Source organism: Staurois parvus, unplaced genomic scaffold (assembly GCF_062004578.1).
Source record: "Staurois parvus isolate SC_StPar_1 unplaced genomic scaffold, SC_StPar_1.0 ptg000154l, whole genome shotgun sequence".
Lineage (NCBI taxonomy): Eukaryota > Metazoa > Chordata > Amphibia > Anura > Ranidae > Staurois > Staurois parvus.
Genome location: NW_028317950.1, coordinates 14,936,554 through 14,962,632, shown reverse-complemented (window position 1 = coordinate 14,962,632; position 26,079 = coordinate 14,936,554). Strand labels below are relative to the sequence as shown.

General features: G+C 41.9%; 1 protein-coding gene across 2 annotated transcripts in view; it reads right to left on the bottom strand.

Annotated features, from left to right (window-relative positions):
- The window catches only part of DDX31 (DEAD-box helicase 31), a 157,511-nt gene that overhangs the window by 105,304 nt on the left and 26,128 nt on the right, over positions 1-26,079 (bottom strand). For both annotated transcript variants that reach the window (XM_089675089.1, XM_089675090.1), the window contains exons 7-13: positions 24,163-24,207; positions 23,935-23,976; positions 21,276-21,340; positions 18,461-18,580; positions 15,897-16,003; positions 10,123-10,346; positions 7,930-8,079 (exon numbers count right to left, since the gene is read on the bottom strand). In XM_089675089.1, the coding sequence (XP_089531215.1) occupies positions 7,930-8,079; positions 10,123-10,346; positions 15,897-16,003; positions 18,461-18,580; positions 21,276-21,340; positions 23,935-23,976; positions 24,163-24,207 (753 nt within the window). The remainder of the gene's footprint in view (positions 1-7,929; positions 8,080-10,122; positions 10,347-15,896; positions 16,004-18,460; positions 18,581-21,275; positions 21,341-23,934; positions 23,977-24,162; positions 24,208-26,079) is intronic.

Below are 26,079 nucleotides of genomic sequence, written 5' to 3'. Positions count from 1 at the left end.
TTAGGTTTCCTGCTGCCCTAGGCAATACAAAAATCGGCTCCCCACCACCACGGAGAGACCCTGACACCAACCAACACCCCCCTACCCCATAAAGAGAGCCTGACATTGACCAACAATACCCCAGCTCTCCCTCCACCCAAGACAGCCTTCCACTACAACCGCTATCCATACACTGGCAACCCCCCCACCTTCACAGCTCTGCACATCCCCAGAAACAAGAGTCAGGCTCTGCATACACCATCAAGAAGCCCGCAGCCTCTCTCAGATCTTACTTGGTCCCCATGCTGCGTGTTTCCCTTCTTCCATCCCTTCGTTCGGGGGGGGGGGGGGCGGTGCTGCCCCCCTGAAAAATGCTGCCCTAGGCAAATGCCTTGTTTGCCTTGTGGTAAATACGCCCCTGTATATATATAGTAAAAATGTAAGTGGTATTTATTGATTTTATTTATTACAGTTACTTATATAGCGCCGTCAGTTTACGCCAGTATACATATATATTGTACATTCACATCAGTCCCTAACCCTCAAGGGGCGTACAATCTAAGGTCCCTAACTCACATTCATACATACACATACTAGGGCCAATTTAGACAGGATCCAATGAACCTACCAGCATGTCTTTAGAGTGTGGGAGGAAACCGGAGTTCCTGGAGGAAAGCCACTCAGGCACAGGGAGAACATGCAAACTCCAGGCAGGTGGTGCTGTGGTTGAGATTTGCACCAATGACCCTAGTACTGCCAGGCAGAAGTGCTAACCATTTAGCCACTGCATTGCCCCAAGTATTAAACCCAACCCTAGATGTGTTGGTTGCATTTGTTTTGTTTTCTTTTTTTAGGCTTTTTTTCCTTTATTTTCACCTGGTGATTGAGCCGATTATACATTTCCTGTCCTAAAGCGGTATTAAACCCAAAAGCAAGTATTTATTACACCACAGTTTACCAATTCTTAAATGCGATGGCTGTATTAGTTTCCTTTTTTTAGGCTTTCTTTCTTCTATTATAATTTGTTGATCCAGCCAGCAAGTCTGTTATTTTTAGAAACTTCAAGCCCTTCAGCAGAATGTATCAGTTTGCATGGATGAGACAAACAATTTAACACTGGCAGCGGTAGCTAAAATGATCAGCTTTTATTTATTCATGTAAAACCTTTATCCCAAAAGTAAAAAAAAAAAAAACTTTGCTGTAACGTATTATACAGTGTGAACTGGAGTTTGGTTTCAATTAGTTGTGGTTTTTAAAATAGAACTATAGGCAAAACTGTTTTTTTTTTCATTTTGGAAAGGAGGGTTATAACATCTGTCAGTTTATTTTTTTGCAATCTGTGTCCCATTGGTGAGATTTCCCTTCACTTCCCATCCCATAGCCAAAACAGTAAGTGAGAGAAAATCCCGGCAAATTAAGGGAATTCTTTGGGGAACCCCAGGTCTCCAGAACTAGTGTCCACATTGGAAAATCTTCTATTACTTTTCTGGGGACAACCCAAAATTTGGGGTTTCTTTTATTTTCAGGACAAATAGAGAGGGTGAATCTCCCTAACAGGGGCACAAACAGCAATAAAAACTGACAGGGGTTCTAATCTCTCTACTCTATCCAAAACTAAAAAAAACAGTTTTGCCTTTAGTTATACTTTAAATCTGCTAATACATTTATTTAACATTCCCTTCCCTCCCAGACTGACAATGTCGCTGCCTGCTGTGCCTCCTGTGCTCATCTATCCAGAGTGAGGGCACTCGAATACAGGAGGTGTGTTACTGGCCAGATCACCAGGTGAAAACGGGGGAAAAAGCCAAATAAAGAAAACAGATGCAGCTTGCCAATCATTAAAAATGGACTTGACTTATTAATTAAAGCGAAACTTCAGCAAATACCTTTGACGCAATTACAGTAAAAGTTTTTTTCTTCCTCTTGGAATAAGGGCTAGTTCAGTTTTTTCTGCATCAAAAATGCATGCACATTGTCTTCCATGTATTCCAATGGCCCTAGTTCACACTAGTGCAGTCAGTTACAGTCAGTTTCCGGTTCAGAAAAAAAAAGTAGAACTTGCTGCATTTTTTCTGCACAGAACCATACTGGAACATGACAAACTGCATCACAACTGCACCGGAACTGCGTGTGGTGTAAACTGTATGCAAAACTGTGTCCGAAATGCATTCAGAGTGCATTTTTGTAGTGTGAACTGGCCCTAAGGGCCTCTAACTGGCCCCTAAGGGCCAGTTCACACTACATGCATTTCAGTTGCTTTTTTTTTTTGCATCCAAAACACGCAGAAAGTAGGTGATATGGTTGTCAATGTCATAGTTCACATCAGTGCTTGCAGTTCCAGTGCATTCCAGATGCAGAAAAAAAGTAGAAAAGGCTGCATTGTTCCTTGCACAGAACTGTACTGGAACACGGTAAAATGCATCAAAAAGCACCGAAACGCACCAAAAACACACACGTCCCTATTTAAATTGAAGAAAAATGGGAAAAAATTAACTGGAATGAATAAAAACGCACTGAAATGCATCAAAAATGCACCAGAACACACCAAAAATGCACATGTCCCTATTTAAATTGAAGAAAAATGGGAAAAAATTAACTGGAATGCATAAAAACGCACTGAAATGAATCAAAAAGCACCAGAACACACCAAAAATGCACACGTCCCTATTTAAATTGAAGAAAAATGGGAAAAAATTAACTGGAATGCATAAAAATGCACTGAAATGCATCAAAAATGCACCAGAACGCACCAAAAATGCACACGTCCCTATTTAAATTGAGGAAAACGGGAAAAAATGAACTAGACTGCATAAAAACGCACTGAAATATACCAAAAAAGCACCAGAATGTACCAGAAACGCACACGTCCCTATTTAAATTAAGGAAAACGAGAAAAATGAATTGGAATGCATAAATACGCACTGAAATGCATCAAAAAAGCACTGGAATGCACCAAAAATGCACACATCCCTATTTGAATTAAAGAAAAATGGGAAAAAATAACTGGAATGCATAAAAACACACTGAAACTCATCAAACAAGCACCGGAACGCATCAAAAATGCACGTCTGATTGAAACTGAAGAAAAAAGGGGAAAAAATGAACTGGAATGCATAAAAACGCCCTGAAACGCATAAAAAAAGCAACAGAATACAACAAAAATGCACACGTCCCTATCTAAATTGAAGAAAAATGGGAAAAAATTTACTGGAATGCATAAAAACGCACTGAAATGCATCAAAAAAAGCACCGGAACACACCAAAAACGCACACGTCCCTATTTAAATTGAAGAAAAATGGGAAAAATTTACTGGAATGCATAAAAACGCACTGAAACGCACCAAAAATGCACACGTTCCTATTTAAATTGAAGAAAAAAGGGGAAAAAATGAACTGGAATGCATAAAACCGCACTGAAATGCATCAAAAAAGCACCAGAACGCACCAAAAACACACATCCCTATTTAAATTGAAGAAAAAAGGGGGAAAAAATGAACTAGAATGCATAAAAACACACTAAAACGCATCAAAAATGCACCAAAAATGCGCATGCAAAAACGCATCTGGACTGCGTTTCTTGTTCATTTTCTTGTTTTTTCAAGTACTGTGACATATGTAAGACAATCAAATTCCGTTCAGAGCTGGACTGCGTTTCTATAGTGTGAACCAGCCCTAAAGGTTTTACATAAATGAACAAAAGCTGATCATTGTAAGCACCCCTGTCAGTGTTAAACGCTTTGTCTCAACTCTCTGGCTGACAATTTCGGTGGACAGCTTCGTCTGTTAATGGAAGCTGAAAAATAACAGACTCACTGGCAAGGTCACCAGGTGAAAATAAAGGGAAACAGCCTAAAAAAAGAAAACGAATGCAGCCAACACAGCTAAGAATTGATAAGCGGCAATATAATTTTTTTCTGTTTTTGAATTTGATGCCACTTTAAGGGCTCATGTACACTGCAGCTGATAAACTGACATGCAGGAGCTTTTCTGCGTTTTTTTCAGCAGCCCCTGAACTCTCCCTAATGTTTTCCTATGTGTCCATGTACAAATAGCCAATTACAGGCAGTTGAGTTTGCAGATCTTTTTTTTGAATGCACAAAACTTGCATTCAGGAGTAGATTTTATCAGTGTTTCAAACGCGTGTAAACGCGCCTAACCACGTTCATAAGCGTTTGCATTTAAAAGCGTCTTTTTAACTGTTCCATATCCAGATGCTGTCCAGAGCCTTTTTTCATCAGTTTCCATTGTTCAGAAGTGTTTTCCAAATGCCCCGTGTACATGGAGCCTAAGGAGAACAGAGGAGCATCCTCAATCATTTTTCTTTTAACCAGTTGCCGACCGCAGATAGCCGAATGACAGCTGCACTGCGGCCGGCCAGTTCTGACGTCCTCCCAAAACGCACTCTCCTGCGCGCCCCCGGCAATCTCCATGATCGCTGTGTCCTACGGACAAAGCTGATCACGTGATGTGGTAAAAGGCCAATCACAGCGGCCTTTTACCACGTGATCAGCCGTGTCCAATGACAGTGATCACAGGGAAATGCAATTGCCGGTTCTCGGCTGCACTTTCCTCACGCTGTCAGAGCGTGAGGAAAGTACTGCCGAGAACCGGCAGTTGTCAGAGCGGGGATCGACACCGATCATCAGGGCACTGATGATTAGTGCTCTGATGATCGGTGCCCAGCAGTGCCACCCACCAGCTCCGTCCACCTGTGCCCAGCAGTGCCACCCACCTGTACCCAGCAGTGCCCACCAGTGCTTATCAGTGCCACCCAGCAGTGCCACCCACCTGTGCCCAGCAGTGCCACCTACCTGTGCCCAGCAGTGCCACCCACCTGTGCCCATCAGTGCTACCCACGAGCTCCGCCCACCTGTGCCCAGCAGTGCCACTCACCTGTACCCAGAAGTGCCCACCAGTGCTTATCAGTGCCACCCACCTCTGCCCAGCAGTGCCACCTACCTGTGCCCTGCAGTGACACCCACCTGTGCCCATCAGTGCCACCCACCAGTGCTGCCAGTCAGTGCCCGGCAGTTGCACCAGTCAGTGCCCAGCAGTGACGCCAATCAGTGCTGACTATCAATACCCATCATCAGCGCCGCCTATCAGTGCCACCTATCAGTGCCGCCTATCCATGCCACCTCACTAGTGCTGCCTATCAGTGCCCTTCAGTGCTACCTATCAGTGCCGCCTATCCATGCCACCTCATTAGTGCTGCCTATCAGTGCCCACTACTGCTGCCTCATCAATGCACATCAGTGAAGGAGAAAAATTACCTGTTTGCAAAATTTCATAATAGAAACAGAAACTTTTTTTTTTTTTCAAATTTTTTGCACTTTGTTTGTTTATAGCGCAAAAAGTAAAACACTCAGCGACGATTAAATACCACCAAAAGAAAGCTCTATTTGTGAGAAAAAAATTTCATATGGGTACAATGTTGCATGACCGCGCAATTGTCATTCAAAGTGTGACAACGCTGAAAGCTGAAAATTGGCCTTGTAAAGAAGGGGGTAGAAGTGCCCGGTAGGCAAGTGGTTAAAGGGAACCTGAACTTTACCCGTGCAGAGCATTAAATGGTCTTGCTGGTAATTTTAGAGTTAACCAAAAAAAGTGGCCCTTGGACTGCCGTATCCCCAGCAACAAAGGGGTAAAACGATCAAACACTTGTGGGTAAGCGGACAACTAGAGCCTGCGAAGTTTCATTCTAGCGTGTGCCGGTCGCCATCCCCTGCTGGGAAGATTAAATAGATTGGGTTACAGGGACGAGTTGTGCTTTTGTCCTGGACAAGCCATGTCCCTTGCAGTGATGGAAGGAGTGGTGGGGCGGGAGGGAGGGAAGGAGGAGGCGAGCTTCCTAAAATAACAGAGGAGGAAGGAGGATACTATTAATTTGTTTGGAGCATGAGGAGGAGGAGTGCCACCATCTGGGAGTCCCTGTTTAGTCCTATTAATGCTCCTAATGTGAGGACATCAGGAACTAATTGCCCCCCAATCCTTGCCCGCCCTCAGAGGCAGCCGGCCAAGCCCCTCACGTTGCCGTTAGCAGCTGGCCGGGAGAGGATTAACACAAACAAACAGTCTCAGGTGGTGGGGAAAGAAGAGCGCAATACACGTTTCAGACAAACAACTGGGACCAAGGCTGGTGCTGGCCGATACGTGCTCCTCCAAGGCTGGCCCTATTAAAGAGCACCTGTATGAAGAAAAGTCATGCTTTGAAGGAGCTGAGTAAGTGGGGGAGAAGCTGGACATGGTTCTTCCAATGATGTATGTACTACAATGTTTTCAAAGTGGCAAGTCTGGGGCTGGTGTTTACGTTAAACCAATGGTGGTCAACATTCTTGATTTGAAGGCCTCAAGTGAGCCCCCCCCCCCCCAACATCACCAAAGGACCTAACAAAAGGTTCAGGTAATATTAGAGACAGCAGACACACAACAGGACTGAGTGAAAGACAATGAACATGATACAAGAGATGGTCAGAGACTGCGGACATAATAAAGGAGATGGTCAGAGACTGTGGACATAATACAGGAGATGGTTAGTGATTGTAGACACAATGCAAGAGATGGTCAGAGACTGCAGACATGGTGCAGGATATAGTCAGAGATTGCAGACATGATACAAGAGATGGTCAGAGATTGCAGACACGGTGCAGGATATAGTCAGAGACTGCAGACATGCTACAAAAGATGGTCAGAGATTGCAGACATGATACAAGAGATGGTCAGAGATTGCAGACATGATACAAGAGATGGTCAGAGACTGCAGACATAATACAGGAGATGGTCAGAGATTGTAAACACAATGCATGAGATGGTCAGAGATTGCAGACATAATACAAGACATGGTCAGAGATTGGAGACATGATACAAGAGATGGTCAGAGAATGCAGGCATAATACAAGAGATGGTTAGACATTGGAGACATGATACAAGACATGGTCAGAGACTTGAGACATGCTACAAGAGATGGTCAGAGATTGGAGACATGATACAACAGATGGTCAGAGATTGGAGACATGATACAATAGATGGTCAGAGATTGGAGACATGATACAACAGATGGTCGGAGATTGGAGACATGATACAACAGATGGTCGGAGATTGGAGACATGATACAATAGATGGTCAGAGATTTGAGACATGATACAAGAGATGGTCAGAGAATGCAGGCATGATACAAGAGATGGTCAGAGATTGGAGACATGATACAATAGATGGTCAGAGAATGCAGGCATGATACAAGATATGGTCAGAGAATGCAGGCATGATACAAGATATGGTCAGAGAATGCAGGCATGATACAAGATATGGTCAGAGAATGCAGGCATGATACAAGATATGGTCAGAGAATGCAGGCATGATACAAGATATGGTCAGAGAATGCAGGCATGATACAAGATATGGTCAGAGAATGCAGGCATGATACAAGATATGGTCAGAGAATGCAGGCATGATACAAGATATGGTCAGAGAATGCAGGCATGATACAAGATATGGTCAGAGAATGCAGGCATGATACAAGATATGGTCAGAGATTGGAGACATGATACAAGACATGGTCAGAGATTGCAGACATGATGCAAGAGATGGTCAGAGATTGCAGACATGATACAAGAGATGGTCAGAGATTGCAGACACAATAGAAGAGATGCTTACAGATTGCAGGCATGTTACAAGAGGTGATCAGAGAGACACAGGCTGCAAGAGATGGTCAGAGACTGCAGATATGATACACGAGATGGTCAGAGACTTTTTTTCGGCCGAAACGTTTCGGCCACTGAAATTTCAATGCATCCCTAACTGATGTGAATTTACAATTTATGTAAAACATGGTGCAAATTGTCAGTACTATTTAAATACCTGTAAAAAGTAATAATCAACTTTATTTAAAACCAACAAAGTGTCTGTATCTAACAACCCAGAGAGAAAAAATAGGGAGTGACATGGGCTCACCTCTTGTTCCATGTTCCCATGAAGCTGAAGGAATATCTTGGAGTCAGGGCTGGTGCCGCCTAGAGGCAGTACACTGCTAAGCAATCTATGATAGAACTCCACAAGATCGCAGCTTGGGAAGAATATGATCATCTTGGGTTTCTTACCACACTGCAGAAATCAAAGAAAAAGACCATGATCTGTCACCAGCAATGCATACAATAAGCATCAGATTGTAATAAGGGCAGAATGTGATCATTCATTTAAAAAAGCATTAATGGAGATGACTATCATTGAAACTTACACGTCATATCAATGAATAGCACACATGTCCCCATGATCAAACCAAATTAGTACCTGCATGACATATTCGGAGCAGGGCCTGCATATGGAATGAGCAACAATGGCTACCCTCATATAAATTTACAAATTGTACAAAAGGACAAAGTTAATAATACATTGACACCCTTTGATGAACAAAAGAACACATGAAAGCTTTGGAACTGTTTATTAATGGTTTGGCTGGGGCTCCACTTTCCACAATAATGCAAAGAAACCTTTCCCTCCTCTGCTCCTGCATGAGCTCATTTGTCATTAACCGCTTAAGGACCTCCTATAGCAGATATACTGGTACAGGGCGGCACCTGTGTGTAGGATCACGTATAGATACGTCATTCTGCATTTCCGGGTAGGGAGCGCGCGCGAGCTGCGTGCGCGCTCTACCTGTGCTGCCGTTCGCAGCCGCGGATGTCAATCACCGGGTCCTGCCCGGTAATTACCTGCTGGCGCCTGGTGATTACCGAGCATCTCTGACGGGGAGAAAGATTGTTTTGTTTACAAACCAATCTTCCTCCCTGTCAGGTCAGGAACACTGTTCATCCCGATCAGTGTGCTTATAGTGAAGCACACACTCCCAGCCCCCTAGTAAAACACTCTCAGCACACAGTTAACCCTTTGATCGCCCATCACATTAACCCCTTCCTGCCCAGTATCATTAGTACAGTGTCAGTGCTTTTTTTTTTAGCACTGATCACTGTATTGGTGTCACTGGGGTGTTAGTGACATCAAGTTAGTCCTCGCCCCCCCCCAGTGTCAGAATGTCCGCAACAGTTCCCGCTATAAGTCGTTGATCATCACCATTACTAGTAGGGGAAAAAAAATCCCATTATCTATACCGCCATTTGCAAACGCTATAACTTTCACGCAAACCAATTAATTATACGTATTGGGATCTTTTTTTAGCAAAGACATTGAGCAGAATACATTTTGGTCTAAGTTTATGATGAACTTTGATTTTTTTAAATTTTTTTACTGGACATGTTTAATAGCAAAAAGTCCAAAATATAGTTTTTTATAGCTTATCGTGCAAAAAATAAAAAACGCACAGGTGATCAAATACCACTGAAAGAAAGCTCAATTCGTGGGAAAAAAAAGATGTAAATTTAATTTGGCTGCAGCGTTGCATGACCGCGCAATTGTCAGTTAAAGTAATGCAGCGTTGTAATGCAAAAAAAGGCCTGGTCATGAGGGGGGGTACATTTTCAGGAGGGCAAGTGGTTGAGAACTAGGTAGTGGAGGGGTTGCTATCTACGCATAGTTTCTGAAGGTGGTAGATGCTAATTTTGCCTTTTAGCTGTTTTTTCATAACATGGGAAATGGTTTAAAATGTTAACTGGCTACAGTTGTCATTAAAGTTAAATAAAAAAAAAAAAAACACCCTTTGTTTGCCACTCCACTGGCCTCTAGGCATGTTTTCATTTTTATTTTAAAAAATCTATTAGACTCCTCAATATACTGTGTAAACCAGGACTATGTGACTGGCAGAATGGCAATCCTTCTCTCTTCATGAATTGAGGGCAGGGGGTTCCTGCATCACTCACATCGCTTCCTGGAGGATTGAACAATATCCCTTTGCTGGGAGGAAACTGGAGTACCCGGAGGAAACCCACGCAGGTACAGGGGGAACATGCAAAATCCAGGCAGGTGGTGCCATGATACAGGCATATGGGTGTACAGCATCAAATACACCTGTATTCACCACACCCCAAAGCCCCAGCTGGTGCATAAATCTGCCCATGGGGCTGTATTGATGGAATACCCTATACACAAGTATACGCCGGCAAATGCTGGCACTTGCAGCTTTTATTCTGGAGCACAAATAATGAAGACCTGCCTCTTATTTCCCGTAACCAGTTGATGATGACAGTATTTTACCTTCCATTTTCCCAGAATAAATGCAGACAATGTGACCAGCTTTAACTTGCTGGGAACCACTACAACATGCTGGTGAAGCTTCTCTGGCAAAGCAAAGCTGGCGCTGTCATCACCAGCCTCCATGGATTTGGGTTTTGCCACCCGCTTAATATCAGTGTTTGAATCTTCCGTGACCGTCACATTCACTGGGTTTTGAAGGCTTATGTCAGCCAGCCGCGTCACACCTGAAGGCAGAGAAGACAAACTATGGTAAATATTTTACTAGAAGTAAAGGAGAATGATGGCGTTACCAGAGACAGTTAGTTAGCCAAAGCGCAACTCTATGCAAAAGAGGCAGCCATACTTGTTCATTTAAAATACATGCTGTTCATACGTATTGCTGAGCACAGTAACGGGCAATGCAAATGTATCAGTTCCGGTGACTTTTAAATTAAGCTTCTAAGTAGCTTATTCTGTAATTGATTCCTTCTCAGGGTTTAAAAAAAAACAAGAACAAAATAAAATCCCATTGTGGAAAAAGAAAATAGCCTAAAATCTACAACCTAAGAACAGCAAACACCAATTGATATATACACACACACACGGGGGGACGACGACACTCTCTCTCTCTCTCGATCTCCCTCTCTCTCGATCTCTCCCTCTCGATCTCCCTTTCTCTCGATCTCTCCCTCTCGATCTCTCCCTCTCTCTTTCGATCTCTCCCTCTCTCTTTCGATCTCTCCCTCTCTCTTTCGATCTCTCTCTCTCTATCTCTACCTATCGATCTCTCTCCCCCTCTTGATATCTCTCCCTTTCTCTCTCTTGATATCTCTCCCTTTCTCTCTCTCGATATCTCTCCCTCTCTCTCTCGATATCTCTCCCCCCCCCCCTCTCTCTCAATCTCTCCCTTTCTCTCAATCTCTCCCTCTCAATCTCTCTCTCTCCCTCTCAATCTCTCTCGATCTTTCTCTTGATCCCTTTCTCTCGATCTCTCTCTCTCTCGATCTCCCTCTCTCTCGATCTCCCTCTCCATCCCTCTCTCTCCTTTTCTCTCTCTCGATCTCTCTCCTTTTCTCTCTCTCGATCTCTCTATCTCTAGATCTCCCTCTCTTTAGATCTCTCTACCTCTCTCTATCTCTTTCGATCTCCCTCTTTCGACCCCCCCCCCCTCTCTCTCAATCTCTTTCTCTCTAGATCTCTCTCCCCCTCTTTCGATCTCTCTCTCCCTCTCTATAAAGAAGATGTTTAAGGATTGAATGTGAACACACATGTTTATAAGTGGACTTTTTTTATGTTTTTTTTTTCACTACACGTGGGCTTTAAATACTGTATATGCTTTTCACTATATGTAGATTGTTATGTATGGAATATTTGAAATAAAGAGAGGGTATTAATTGTGTTGACACTTGTGGGATTATATATAAGTTTTTGTTATGTTATTTATGGTAGTTTAAGAAACTTGCATAGGGGTTCATTTTTCTTTTTTACAAACAGATTGAGTTAGGGAATATTTTAGCACTGCACATATTTTTATATATGCTCTCAGTGTTTGATTAGCAAGGGTTCTCATTTCACATGTTTGACATACAGGTCTATCAAACTGGTTGGATCAACAGGAAAGTCTGCCTCAGTAGCTATAGGCTGCTTTTATACCTTTTTGTTTATATAAAGTAAACAAACAGAGGGCGCACCGGCCTAGTGCATTATCGTAAAAACATTTATTGAAAGGATAAAAAGTAAGTATCGTACTCACAATTGACATACTGGTCAAAGGCACATCACACTAAACAGCGGTGTCCAAAACCCAGGTTGGCTCTGAGGAAGAAGCTGAGTCCTCGAAACGCGTCAGCCTGTTGGAAGTCCAGGGTTCCATTTATAGATTTATATGCAGTGTGGATTGGACATCCCTGTTTAGTGTGATGTGCCTTTGACCTGTATGGCTGTTGTGAATATGATACTTTTTATCCTTTCAATAAATATTTTTTACGATAATGCACTAGGCCGTGCACCCTCTGTTTGTTTTCTTTGTATCCAAAACTTTCCATCCCCTGGAATGTCTGCCCTTGGTACAGACACGCAAGTTCACACACACGCGTTAAAATGGCAATTAAAGGTTAATGTCCCACATCTGTGGCTTTTTAAATTGCAATTAGTGTCAGTGTATAAATAGTCAATAAGTTTGTTAGCTGTGGATGCACTGAGTGGGCCAGATACTGAGCCATGCTCAGGTCAGACACATAAAAGCTAACAAACTGTGGTCAGCTAAGAAGAGAGCTCTTGGCTTTTATTTTACTCTTAGTGGTTATAAAGCCTAAACATATTTGTATCTTAATGCATTCTTTGCATTAAAGTAAAAAAAATGTTTTGGCATCAGTATCCCCCATCACCTCCCTCTCCCCCTTTTATCTGGTCTCACTAAACTTGCTGCAGACAGAGAGGCTCAGGAGTGAGTCAGCATGAGTGCCCCCCATAGAAAAATGCTTTCTATGGGGGCACTCAGTGGAGGGCAGGAGTCAGTAGCACCAAGAAGATGAGGTATGGGGAGACTCTGTGCTATTTTATTTCACAGAGCGGGTAAGTATAAATCTGTTATGAAAAAAAAAAAGCAATCACTTTAATGCCATAGATGGATGTGTTTTTTCGTTCAACCAGCAGGTTGAATTAAAAAACGTACCCGATTACCCCATGCACACATTCAAGGTGGATGGGGGGATCCTCCCCGCTGTGTCATTGTATTCTGAGGTGAGACTTCGCCATCAGAAGACACCGATCAGCACTGCAGGCTATAGCAGGGTGGGTTGTACAGAATTAGATCGGTAGACAACCACAGTGCTCATACATGGACTGAAATTTGACCAATTTACCAGGGATCAGCTGAATTTCGATTAACCTATGGGCAGCTTTAGGGCTCGTTCACACTTGACTTTATTTCTAACTCTTGCCAAATGCTCCTATAGCGTTTGACAGGCAATAGACAGGCGTTTTTAATGCTCCTCAAACACTCACCAAACGCCCCAAGTGCGGTTTTGAGGCGGTTGATAGGCATTTGCCAAGTGTTAAAACCGCATCACAAACGCCTATAATGAAGTTAAATGGTATTAACGCTCTGCAACCCCACCGCAAATGCCTGGCAGGCATTTGCAGAGTGGCACCGTAGTGCAGAATTTTCATAGGTGTTTGAGAAGCGTTTCTGCTGACAAAGCTAGTGTGAACTGAGCCTTACTCCTGTGTATTGCATTGTCCGTTTGAACTCCACTATCTGACTGCCATTTACTTTACTACAGCGTTTATGATCAGTAGATCCGGCGGTGCATGCGGTGATGCTGGGTTGGTGACCCATATTAACACGAGCTATATTGTACGGTGGGGATCGAACGTTTGGGCACCCCAGCTAAAAATTTGTATTAATGTGCATAAAGAAGCCAAGGAAAGATGGAAAAATCTCCAAAAGGCATCAAATTACAGATTAGACATTCTTATAATATGTCAACAAAAGTTAGATTTTATTTCCATCATTTACACTTTCAAAATAACAGAAAACAAAAAAATGGTGTCTGCAAAAGTTTGGGCACCCTGCAGAATTTATAGCATGCACTGCCCCCTTTGCAAAGCTGAGACCTGCCAGTGTCATGGATTGTTCTCAATCATTGTCTGGGAAGACCAGGTTATGTCAATCTCAAAGGTTTTAAATGCCCAGACTCATCTGACCTTGCCCCAACAATCAGCACCATGGGTTCTTCTAAGCCAGTGGTTCTCAACCTGTGGGTTGCGACCCCTTTGGGGGTTGAACAACCCTTTCACAGGGGTCCCCTAAGACCATCAGAAAACACATTTCCAATGTGTAAAGAGCAGCTACTGTGTTGAAAGCAGCAGTATTGGAAGAAAGACACTCATGAATTATAATTACTGGGTAAATAATTTTATGGTTGGGGGTCACCACAACATGAGGAACTGTATTAAAGGGTCACGGCATTAGGAAGGTTGAGAACGCCTGTTCTAAGCAGTTGTCTAGAAAACTGAAACTGAAAATAGTTGACGCTCACAAAGCTGGAGAAGGCTATAAGAAGATAGCAAAGCGTTTTCAGATGTCAATATGCTCTGTTAGGAATGTAATTAAGAAATGGCAGTCATCAAGAACAGTGGAAGTTAAAGCAAGATCTGGAAGACCAAGAAAAATATCAGACAGAACAGCTCGCAGGATTGTGAGAAAAGCAATTCAAAACCCACGTTTGACTGCACGATCCCTCCAGAAAGATCTGGCAGACACTGGAGTTGTGGTACACTATTCCACTATAAAGAGATACTTGTACAAGTATGGTCTTCATGGAAGAGTCATCAGAAGAAAACCTCTTCTACGTCCTCACCACAAAAATCATCGTTTGAACTTTGCAAATGAACATATAGACAAGCCTGATGCATTTTGGAAACAAGTTCTGTGGACCGATGAGGTTAAAATTGAACTTTTTGGCCGGAATGAGCAAAGGTACGTTTGGAGAAGAAGGGGCACAGAATTTAATGAAAAGAACCTCTGTCAAACTGTTAAGCATGGGGTTGGATCAATCATGCTTTGGGGTTGTGTTGCAGCCAGTGGCACAGGGAACATCTCACGAGTAGAAGGAAAAATGGACTCAATAAAATTTCGGCAAATTTTGGATGGTAACTTGATGCCATCTGTGAAAAAGCTGAAGTTAAAGAGAGGATGGCTTCTACAACTGGATAATGATCCTAAACACACCTCGAAATCCACAGGGGATTACATCAAGAGGCGTAAACTGAAGGTTTTGCCATGGCCTTCACAATCTCCTGACCTCAACATAATTGAAAATCTATGGATAGACCTTAAAAGAGCAGTGCGTGACAGACAGCCCAGAAATCTCAAAGAACTGGAAGACTTTTGTAAGGAAGAATGGGCAAAGATACCTCAAACAAGAATTGAAAGACTCTTGGCTGGCTACAAAAAGCATTTACAAGCTGTGATACTTGCCAAAGGGGGCAGTACAAGATATTAACTCTGTAGGGTGCCCAAACTTTTGCAGACACCATTTTTTTGTTTTCTGTTATTTTGAAAGTGTAAATGATGGAAATAAAATCTAACTTTTGTTGACATATTATAAGAATGTCTAATCTGTAATTTGATGCCTTTTGGAGATTTTTCCATCTTTCCTTGGCTTCTTTATGCACATTAATACAAATTTTCAGCTGGGGTGCCCAAACTTTCGATCCCCACTGTATGTTTGAATTATATAGAATCTAACATGTATGTATACATTTTGTTGAAGATTTTAAAGTGCTCCTTAAACTCCTGAAAAAGCATTGACAAACTGCAAAACATGTAGAGATGTGAACTTAGCTGTCCATGCCTTATCCATCTACAATTTCAACATACTAACTGACCCTACTATTTACATCTTGTGATCAGTGGTCATAGTGGGAAACTCATGGCAGCTTCTGGGAGCTGATATGTATAATTTGTGCATTTTTAATTCATTTGAATTTTGTATTAATAAAGAGGATTTTTTAAATACTTTTTAACTATTGGATTATGTGTAATCTATGATGGTACCAACAAAATCCACAAACTCTCCCTCACCCTTTAACATGCTTTGGAATTGATAGGATGAAGGTACCACTTTATTGTGCTGCACTCATATTGGAACATTTAAACATTTGACCTGTTTCCTTACTCCCAAAAGAAATTACTTTCCTAAAAAAACCAGTGCAATCACATCACCCATGACAACAGCAACAATACCCCTACAAACTAAGGAGACCAAGATCAACTCAGCATGCCCAACCTTGGCTCAGGGTGGCCGAGAGCAATACGTTCTGTCTTTGCTGGCTCTGAGAGTTGAGGGCGTTCAAAATGGTGGTGATGTCTTTCTGAAATCCCAGGTCCAGGATTCTGCAAAAAGTATGATGGGCATTATAAAAGGCATGCACAAAATCTTCATGGAGAAGCATTTAACCGCGTCCCGACCGCCCTATAGCAGATATATATATATATATATATACACAATTTTGTATTTCCGGGTAGGGGGGCGGCTACAGATGTCGCTCACCGCGTCCCAACTGGAGATTCCCCGTTGGCACCCTTCGATCGCCAAGGAACACTGACAGGGGAGAGGTCTGTATGTAAACAATACAGATCTCTCCCCTGTCAGCTCCAGCATGCTGCTCTGTATTGCTCTGCATAGCAGAGCAATACAAAGCAGCATGCTTACACAGTAGGACACAGCACATAGTAAAACACAAACAGTTAACCCTTTGATCGCCCCAGATGTTAACCCTTTTCTGCCCAGTGTCATTAGTACAGTGTCAGTGCTTTTTATTAGCATTGATCACTGTATTAGTGTCACTGGGGATGTCAGTGACAGTTAGTCAGTTCTCCCCTGCCATTGGTGGCTACAGCTGTCGATCACCAGGTCCCGGACGAAGATTCCCTGCTGGCACCCGGTGATCGCCGAGGAACACTGACGGGGAGAGGTCTGTACGTAAACAACACAGATCTCTCCCCTGTCAGCTCCAGCATGCTGCTTTGTATTGCTCTGAATAGCATAGCAATACAAAGCAGCGCGCTTACACAGTAAAACACACACAGCACACCGTTAACCCTTTGACATAGCAGATTAATACAAAGCAATGTGCTGACACAGTGAAACACACACACAGCACATAGTAAAACAGCACACAGTTAACCCTTTGATCGTCCCAGATGTTAATACCTTCCTGCCCAGTGGCATTAGTACAGTGCCAGTGCTTTTTATTAAAACTGATTGATATATTAGTGTCACTGGGGATGTCAGTGGCAGTTAGTCATTACCCACCCAGTGTCAGAATGCCCCCCGCAGTCCTGCTATAAGACGCAGATCGCCGCCATTACTAGTAACAAAAAAAAAATTCCAGTATATATACCGCCATTTGTAGATGCTATAACTTTCACGTAAACCAATTAATTTACACGTGTCGGGATTTTTTTTAGGAAAGACGTCGCAGAATACATTTTGGCCTAAATTTATGAAGAAATTTGATTTTTTACATTTTTTACTGGATATGTTTTATAGCAAAATGTCAAAAATATTGTCTTTTTTTTCAAAATTGTCGATCTTTTTTTGCTTATAGCACAAACAATAAAAAACACAGAAGTGACCAAATACCACCGAAAGAAAGCTCCATTTGTGAGGAAAAAATTACATATATTTAATTTGCATGCAGCGTTGCATAACCGCGCAATTGTCAACACGATTCCATATCGCAAAAAATGGCCTGGTCAGGAAGGGGTGCAAGTGGTTAATTTGACAAAAAACGATGGTGGGCAACCAATCGAGGTTTGCAAATCATATATGCAGCCCATTTCTAAGGGTGCTAACTGACTAGCTGAGAATTAAATCAGCATTAAAAAATCCCTGAAGCTGTTAAATTTCATGCATTACATATCTAGTGGATGGTAGCTTTCAGGAACTATAATGAGGTTATTTTTTGGCTTCCACCGTCGATTAAATTGGAGTTTTGATTACCTAAACGGCAACTGTTTACCATTTTCAATGAAATTAAAAGAAAATCCCAAATTTTGGGTTGTCCCCATAAAAGTAATATAATAATAATAATAATATTATTAATAATAATAATAATAATAATACTACAGGCAGTCCTCGAGTTGCTTACATCCAATTTACATCCGACTCATAATTACAAATGGAGGAAGACAACAGGAAGTGAGAGGAAATCTACCCCTAGGAAGGGAGAGTTATCATGGGAAAAAGGTGTCTTCACTGAACCTTTATCACCAATCCTAGTTTCCACGACAACCCAAAATTTTCAAAATCCAATTGTCACGGACAGAAAGTGAGGTGAAATCTTCTGAACAGGGGCACAGACAGAAAAACAAATGTTACAGGGGTAACGTTTCCCTATGCTATCCAAAAAAACCTTGAAAATAATTTTTTTGGCTGGAGTTATACTTAAAAAATGTACTTGTTCCATCTTACATACAAGAACAAACCTACAGAACCTATCATGTTTATAACCCGGGGACTGCCTGTAGAGGGGAGATCTTCCAATGGGGACACTAATTCTAGTGATCTGGGGTCCCAAGAAATTCCCCTAATTTTCTCTCACTTCCTGTTTGGCTATGGGACAGGAAGTGAAGGGATATCTCCACAATGGGACACAGATGGAGAGGCGTTATAACCCTTCCTTGCTCGATCCATAATGAAAAAAAAAGTTTTGCCTATAACTTGACTTAAAAAAAAAAAACCACTAAACTAATTTCCAAGTCATCTTTCATAACATCTTCTTTTTATTATATAAAGGAAGAAAGAAGCATTTTTTTTAAAATAGAGGTAAAGCAGTGAGCAATCACCTGTCGGCTTCATCCACTATGAGCCATTGGATACAAGTAAAATGCATGCTCTTAGTTGAGTTGATATGATCGACCAACCTCCCCGGAGTGGAGATCAGGATGTTTATCCCCTTTCGTAACCTAGAAAATAACACAGTAATATGAATGTCTCTACTATAGTAATCATCCATCCCTATCTTGATGGCAAAGTAAACTATTTATTTCCTGAAAGAATCTTCTGCATGCCATCTCTAATGCCAGTCATGCCACCAGACACCACCAAATTCTCAGCACAGAGGAGAAGTAGCATTTATAGACTTACCAGACTGCACTGGGTTTTGATTCTGGCACAAGAGTGAGGGTAGAGCAGCAATACCCTAGGGTACTTTTAACAAAATGGGGCAGGACAGAGATGGGTTAAGTCAGGGGTGACCAACTTTTTGAAGAGCAGGTACCACTCAAGTGATTTGGTAACCGGCCACAATGATATAAAATGGTTCAGAATTTAAAATTTTGTATTATGAATAACATAATAAACATTTTTCCCAGCAGCCGCTGAATGCCAGCAGAAGACGAAAAAGTCGGCTTTCAGCAGTTGCAGGAGGAAAATGGAGAGGATCGGTTCTTGTATATGCCCCCTCACCGCCCCTCCTGTCGGGTCGCATGGGTCCCCTGAAGCATGGGGCAGGGTGGCCATTGCAACCCCTGATGCTACACAAGTGGTTGCGGGTGTGTGGCTAAAAATCACCTGCTCTCCCAAGCCACAAATGTAAACAAGCCCTTACTGTCCTGATCGCCCTATAAGGGTGCATTCACAATGACACCCTGCGGTTTACCTGCACTGCGAGTGCAGTGCAGTGCATCTACGGCTTTCCTGCGGGTAAGCTGCGCTGTTGCATAGACTTTTATTGTAAGTTGTGGGTGGGGTGCACTTTCTGAACGTTTGAGGGCCACAGGCTGAGCAGCCCTGAGTTAACTGCTATAGTGTAAGGCTGCTTAAAGGAGAAATCCAGTACAGGGCACCAACAAAAATACATTTGAAACAAGTGAAAATCCAGCTAAATACATTCTTTTTAGAAAGCAGCCACAGCATGAGTAGTAAAACATGTCTACTGCCAGCATGCTGCACTCATGGACCCTTGCTCCCCATGATGAAGCAGTGGTCTTTCTGCAAAGGTCTGGCACACCCCTTGTTGAGCCAGCTAAAGCTCCCCAGTCAGTACAGCACATGCTCCCTTCTGATGAGAGAGTTCCAGATCTGATTGTGAAGGGGATGTGCCTGACCTCTGCAGAGAGACCACTGCTTCCACATAGAAAGCAAGGGTCCTTCTCCACAGCATGCTGGCAGGGGACAGGCTTTTCTAATCACATTGCGGCTACTTACTAAGGAGTATGAACTGCACGACTTTGCACACTTTGGGTCCTTCCACAAGGGCGTTCCGTTTTTTTTCCTTCAGTTCAGTCATGTTTTTTCAAAGAAAAAAAGGATGAGTTTACATCCGTTTTTTGATCCGATTACATCCATTTTTTTCATACGTTTTTCATCTGTTTACATCCGTTTTTCACCCATTTACATCTGTTTTTCATCCGTTTAGATCCATTTTTCATCAGTTTTCAACCATCTACATAAGTTTTTGGTCCGTTCCGGGGTTTTTTGCGGAAGAAAAATAGGGTTTTTTACCGTTAAAAAAAACGGAATTTAAGGGATGTGGACATTAACGGATGTAAAAGATGTTCATCCGTTTACACTCGCAAGTCCATAGAGATACATGGGGGTCCGTTTTTCATCCGTTAACGGACAGATGAAAAACGGACATATGGAACGCCCGTGTGAAAGAGGCCTTTTTGTTTTGATGTACCTGGAATGTAATTCGCTGATTCAAACTGAAAGTTCAGTTGGAATTTAATTAAAAGCTCACTTTAAAATATAAAAAATGGGGGGAGCTCTGAAAAGATGACAAGATGGGGAGGTCATAATTTGACAGGAAGATTACACAACAAAGCCCCCAAGATATTTAAGTAGATAATGTGTGTCTCATTTCACTTGCATCTGCCCATACATTAAATGAGTTTTGGGAGGACTAGCTGCTTAACATCTTGCCTACCAAGGTACATTTATAAATGTCCTGCTATTCAAGGGGTTAATGCAAGCGAACAAGCTTGGTACACATTTTTACAGCCAGCAATGGGCTTCCAGGAGATCCTTTCTATGGTGGTTCCGAAGGTGTGCAACCCTCACCCACCCTGTCGCCGGCAGTAGTCTCTGGCTTTCTCGTTTCTCCAGGGAGCCACAGGATCGCAGAAAACTGCAGTAACGTTGACAGCAGGAGGTGATTAAGGAATATTAAAGTGGTTCTAAAGCCTTAAGAATTTTTACCTTAATGGATTTCCTGCATTAAGGTAAAAAACCTTGTGTGCCCAGCCCCCACTTATACTTACCTGAGCTCAATCCAGATCAAGTGCTGTGTTCTCTCCCTCCTCATAGGTCAGATCAATAGCATCAAGAGCCATTGGCTGCTGCTGCTGTCAATCGAATTCTGTGAGGAGGGAGCAGGGGGGGGGGGCTGAGCCACGCTGCCTGTGTCTACTGTATAGATGCAAGCGGCATGGCTCAAGATGCATGTGGATCCCCATAGGAAGCGGCGGAGGTGAGCCAGAGGTGGAGCCAGGAGCACCCACAGGGAACCCAGAAGAAGAGGAATGGGGCTGCTCTGTGCAAAACAATTACACAGTGCAGGTAAGTAGCACGTTTTTTTTTTAACAATCACTTTACAAAATTGTCCCAGTTGACAAGCAGTTAAAAGTAAAGTGCCTGCATCAAGCAGGCCACCGTTACCTGGCTTTTTCTGATTTCCTCTTCTCTCCTCCCATTAAAACTCCCGGTACAATCCAGCTGAACGGCTAAAAACAGCACCAAACAAAACAGTTTTCACAACACATTTCAACCCAATTTTGAATGAAGTTATTGCATAAAAAGTCATTAGATTGATTAAAAAATGTATGGATGTGTTTCTAATCATATGCAATATCAACACCTATTAGCATTTATAAGAAATAACATTGCTTCTTTCAAAAATATGAAAAAAATTTACCAGCCGCACTCTACTCTTAGCTCCTCTTGCTGTATTTATTAGCTGTCAACACAATGACTGCAAACAACCTGAGAACCAACTTTCCTTGATGCATTTCATCATTTCAGCCAGGAAATGTGAAATGCGTAAACGAAGGTTGGTTCCTCACTGGAGACAATGTTGTATTCAGGAACTTGGAGTGGAGTGCGGCTGATACATTTATTCAAAGTTCTGATGGGGAGTGAAGATGGACTACAGTGGCCAGCACCCAAGTTGTCCATGTATAGGAGGGGCGAGTATTGAGTAGAGCTGTGGATTTGGGTTTATTCCTATTACTTCTTTAAACTTAAATCGGAGTTCCCTCACACTGTAAAAAAATAAAAGTCATCATCTACAAAAACTGTAGCTGCTGACTTTTGGAAAACAGCCACTCACCTTTCCCACGATCCCACGGTGTCCCCCCCACAGCCCGTTTCACTAGCTGTCTGGTATTCCTGGCACCGACATTTTCAGTGTGAGCACCCGCCTGTGACAGCTTGCGGCTTCACAGCCAGGTGCCCACTGCACATTCGGGTCCAGCGCTGGACACATCATAGAAACATAGAAAACTGACTGCAGAAAAAGACCGAGTGGTCTATCGCGTCTACGTTTTTTTTTTGTTTTAATTTTTTTTGTTTGTTTTTGTTTTGTGAACTTTTTTGTCTGAATATAGATCTACGCTTGTCCCAAGCATGTTTGAAGCTATTTGCTGTTGACTGGCTCACTACCTCTGCTGGAAGTTTATTCCAAGCATCAACTACTCATTCAGTAAAATAGTACTTTCTGAGATTAGTTTTGAACTTTCCTCCAGTTAGTTTAAGTTCATCTCCCCGTGTTCTTGATTTTGGTTTTGTGTTGAAAATGCTGTCCTCCTGAACCTTATTCACCCCCTTGATGTATTTAAACATGTCAGTCATATCTCCCCTTTCCCTTCTTTCCTCCAGACTACATAATAAGTTCCTGAAGTCGCTCTTGATATGTTTTATCCCCCAGATCTTTCACCATTTTTGCTACCTGTCTCTGGACTCGTTCTATCTTATCAATATCTTTTTGTAAGTGAGGTCTCCAGAACTGGACACAGTACTCTAAATGAGGTCTAACTAAAAATCTATATAGGGGAATCAGGACCTCCTTCCTCCTGCTGGTGACCCCTCTAGTGATAACTAAAGATCTATATAAGACAATCAGGACCTCCTTCCTCCTGCTGGTGACCCCTCTAGTGATAACTAAAGATCTATATAGGGGAATCAGGACCTCCTTCCTCCAGCTGGTGACCCCTCTAGTGATAACTAAAGATCGATATAGGGGAATCAGGACCTCCTTCCTCCTGCTGGTGACCCCTCTAGTGAGAACTAAAGATCTATATAGGAGAATCAGGACCTCCTTCCTCCTGCTGGTGACCCCTCTAGTGATAACTAGAGATCTATATAGGGGAATCAGGACCTCCTTCTTCCTGCTGGTGACCCCCTCTAGTGATAACTAAAGATCGATATAAGGGAATCAGGACCTCCTTCCTCCTGCTGGTGACCCCTCTAGTGATAACTAAAGATCTTTATAGGAGAATCAGGACCTCCTTCCTCCTGCTGGTGACCCATCTAGTGATAACTAAAGATCTTTATAGGAGAATCAGGACCTCCTTCCTCCTGCTGGTGACCCCTCCAGTGATAACTAAAGATCTGTATAGGAGAATCAGGACCTCCTTTCTCCTACTGGTGACTCCTCTAGTGATAACTAAAGATCTGTATAGGAGAATCAGGACCTCCTTTCTCCTACTGGTGACTCCTCTAGTGATAACTAAAGATCTATATAGGACAATCAGGACCTCCTTCCTCCTGCTGGTGAACCCTCTAGTGATAACTAAAGATCTATATAAGAGAATCAGGACCTCCTTCCTCCTGCTGGTGACCCATCTAGTGATAACTAAAGATCTATGTAGGGGAATCAGGACCTCCTTCCTCCTGCTGGTGACCCATCTAGTGATAACTAAAGATCTATGTAGGGGAATCAGGACCTCCTTCCTCCTGCTGGTGACCCCTCTAGTGAGAACTATAGATCTATATAGGAGAATCAGGACCTCCTTCCTCCTGCTGGTGACCCCTCTAGTGATATATCCCTTGCATTAAGAGGCTCTAGGATGGCAGCTTCTACAAAGGTGTACTGACATTTTACCATGTACATCTGGTGCAAAGTTACACTACTGCTGAAAAGAATATACTGAATGTTAAAGAAGCTCCCTTGCCAATTATTAAGACTGGACTAGATCTAATGACTGCCCATTTTTAGATCTTTCTACAGCTCAACTAGAACTTTGTATATCATACAATCCCGTTGTACAGGTAGCAGTCAGCTTCAAAGGAGATGTAATTATTCACTCATTATACAGACCTTAAGCAGCTTCTGAATGGTGGTGAAACTCTGCAGGGCCAGCTATGAAGCAGAAAATGACAAAACAAAACCAATTCAGCTTTCCAGATGTCCTTACAGGGCATTCAGCCACAGAAACATTTGTAAATGAATGCAATATGCAATATTAAAGAGCCTGCTATTTGTACGCAGTACCCAGAATGCACCTCCCCACGGTCAACCCCAAGCCATAAAGAAACATCTCCTCACCTCTCTTGTGGGGACTAAAACAAGGGCATAAGGTCCGTTGCTGCGCTGTTATAGAGGAGAAGAAAAATGTTAGCAGTTTTCTATAATATAATATTCATATAATATTCATATATAATATAGTATTCAACTAAGGCTGCTTTCACACTGATCCATTGCAAAACGCAGTCTAAACACAAATGCATTTTCGGGTGCATATTCTGGTTTCCTTCACCTGTGAAAAATGGACAAGTGACAAAAAAGGCACCACAAATGCAAACCCGGTGTGTTTTTTTATACATTTTTTCTGCTTTTTCTATACATTTCATCGTGGAGGTGCATTTTTTTAACATACACCAAAAATACACCAAAAATGCAGCTGGCAGAACTCTTAATAAAGCAACTGAAGCACAACTTACTGGTGTGAAGAATTCCATAAGATTTAAAGGGATGCATTTTTCTTCCGCTTTTTTAACTGAAAAACTGATCAGTGTGAAAGGGCATTCTCACAAAAAAAAAGTCTTAAAAAATGAAGTGCAGACAACAAAAAAGCTCATTATATCTGGTGTGAGCTTTTCCCTGCTGCATGAACTGATTGTACATATGGCAGTTTATTTACACTGTTTGGTAACTAATTTCAATAAAATACAAGACGTTTTTGGTGGAGTTAGATTTAATCACAAACTGCTTTTGCACGTTAAAATGTACATTTTAGGCCTGAAAATTAGTTAACCCCCTCCCCCAAAGAGTATACAGTATATTTTCTGAACGCAAGGACCCTGGAGAACAAAATGGTGGCATATGCATTTTTTTTTAATGTCTCATATTAGTGCACATGTTAATCAAAAACAAAGAAAAAAAATACAGGTGTACCTCAGTTTACAAACGCCTCGGTTAACGTAGTTTTCAGTTTCTGAATGAAAATCCATTGAAAATAATGCCTCGGTTTACAAATACTGTATATTTCACAATATGAACGGATTAATTGGTTTTCAATGCATTTACGATTTTTTTTTAATCATGTCCCTGTATAGTATTTATGCCTTTAAAGTGCACTTTATAAAGAGTTTTGAACAGATAAGACTTTTTTTTTTACTTTTTTCTGACCTCCGGAACGGATTAATTGGTTTTCATTGCATTCCTATGGGAAACCGCATTTTGATTTACAAATTTTTCACAATATGAAACGTTCCGGAGAACGCATTAACTTTGAAAACCGAGGTACGCCTGTATATTTTCTGAAAGCAAAGACCCTGGAGAACAAAATGGTGGTATATGCAATTTTTTATGTCTCATATTAGTGCAAATGTTAATCAAACAGAAAGAAAAAAAATACAGGCGTACCTCGGTTTACGAACACCTCAGTTAACGTAATTTTCGGTTTACGAATGAAAATTCATTGAAAATAATGCCTCGGTTTACAAATTTTTTTTGCAATATGAACCGATTAATTGGTTTTCAATGCATTTATTTTTATTTTAAATTATGTCCTTGTACAGTATTTATGCCTTTAAACTGCACTTTATAAAGAGTTTTGAACACATAAAAGACATTTTTTTTTACTTTTTTCTGACCTCCGGAACGGATTAATTGGTTTTCATTGCATTCCTATGGAAAACCGCATTTCGATTTACGAATTTTTCACAATACAAAACGTTCCAGAGAACGCATTAAATTCGAAAACCGAGGTACGCCTGTATATTTTCTGAAAGCAAAGACCCTGGAGAACAAAATGGTGGTATATGCAATTTTTTATGTCTCATATTAGTGCAAATGTTAATCAAACAGAAAAAAAAATAATATACAGGCGTACCAGAAAAAAAAATACAAAAAAATAAAGTAAGGGAGGGCTTATAACTCCTGTCAATTCTTTTTGCTATCTGTCTCCCATTGTACATATTTCCCTTCTCTTCCTGTCCAATAACCTAAACCGGCAGTGAG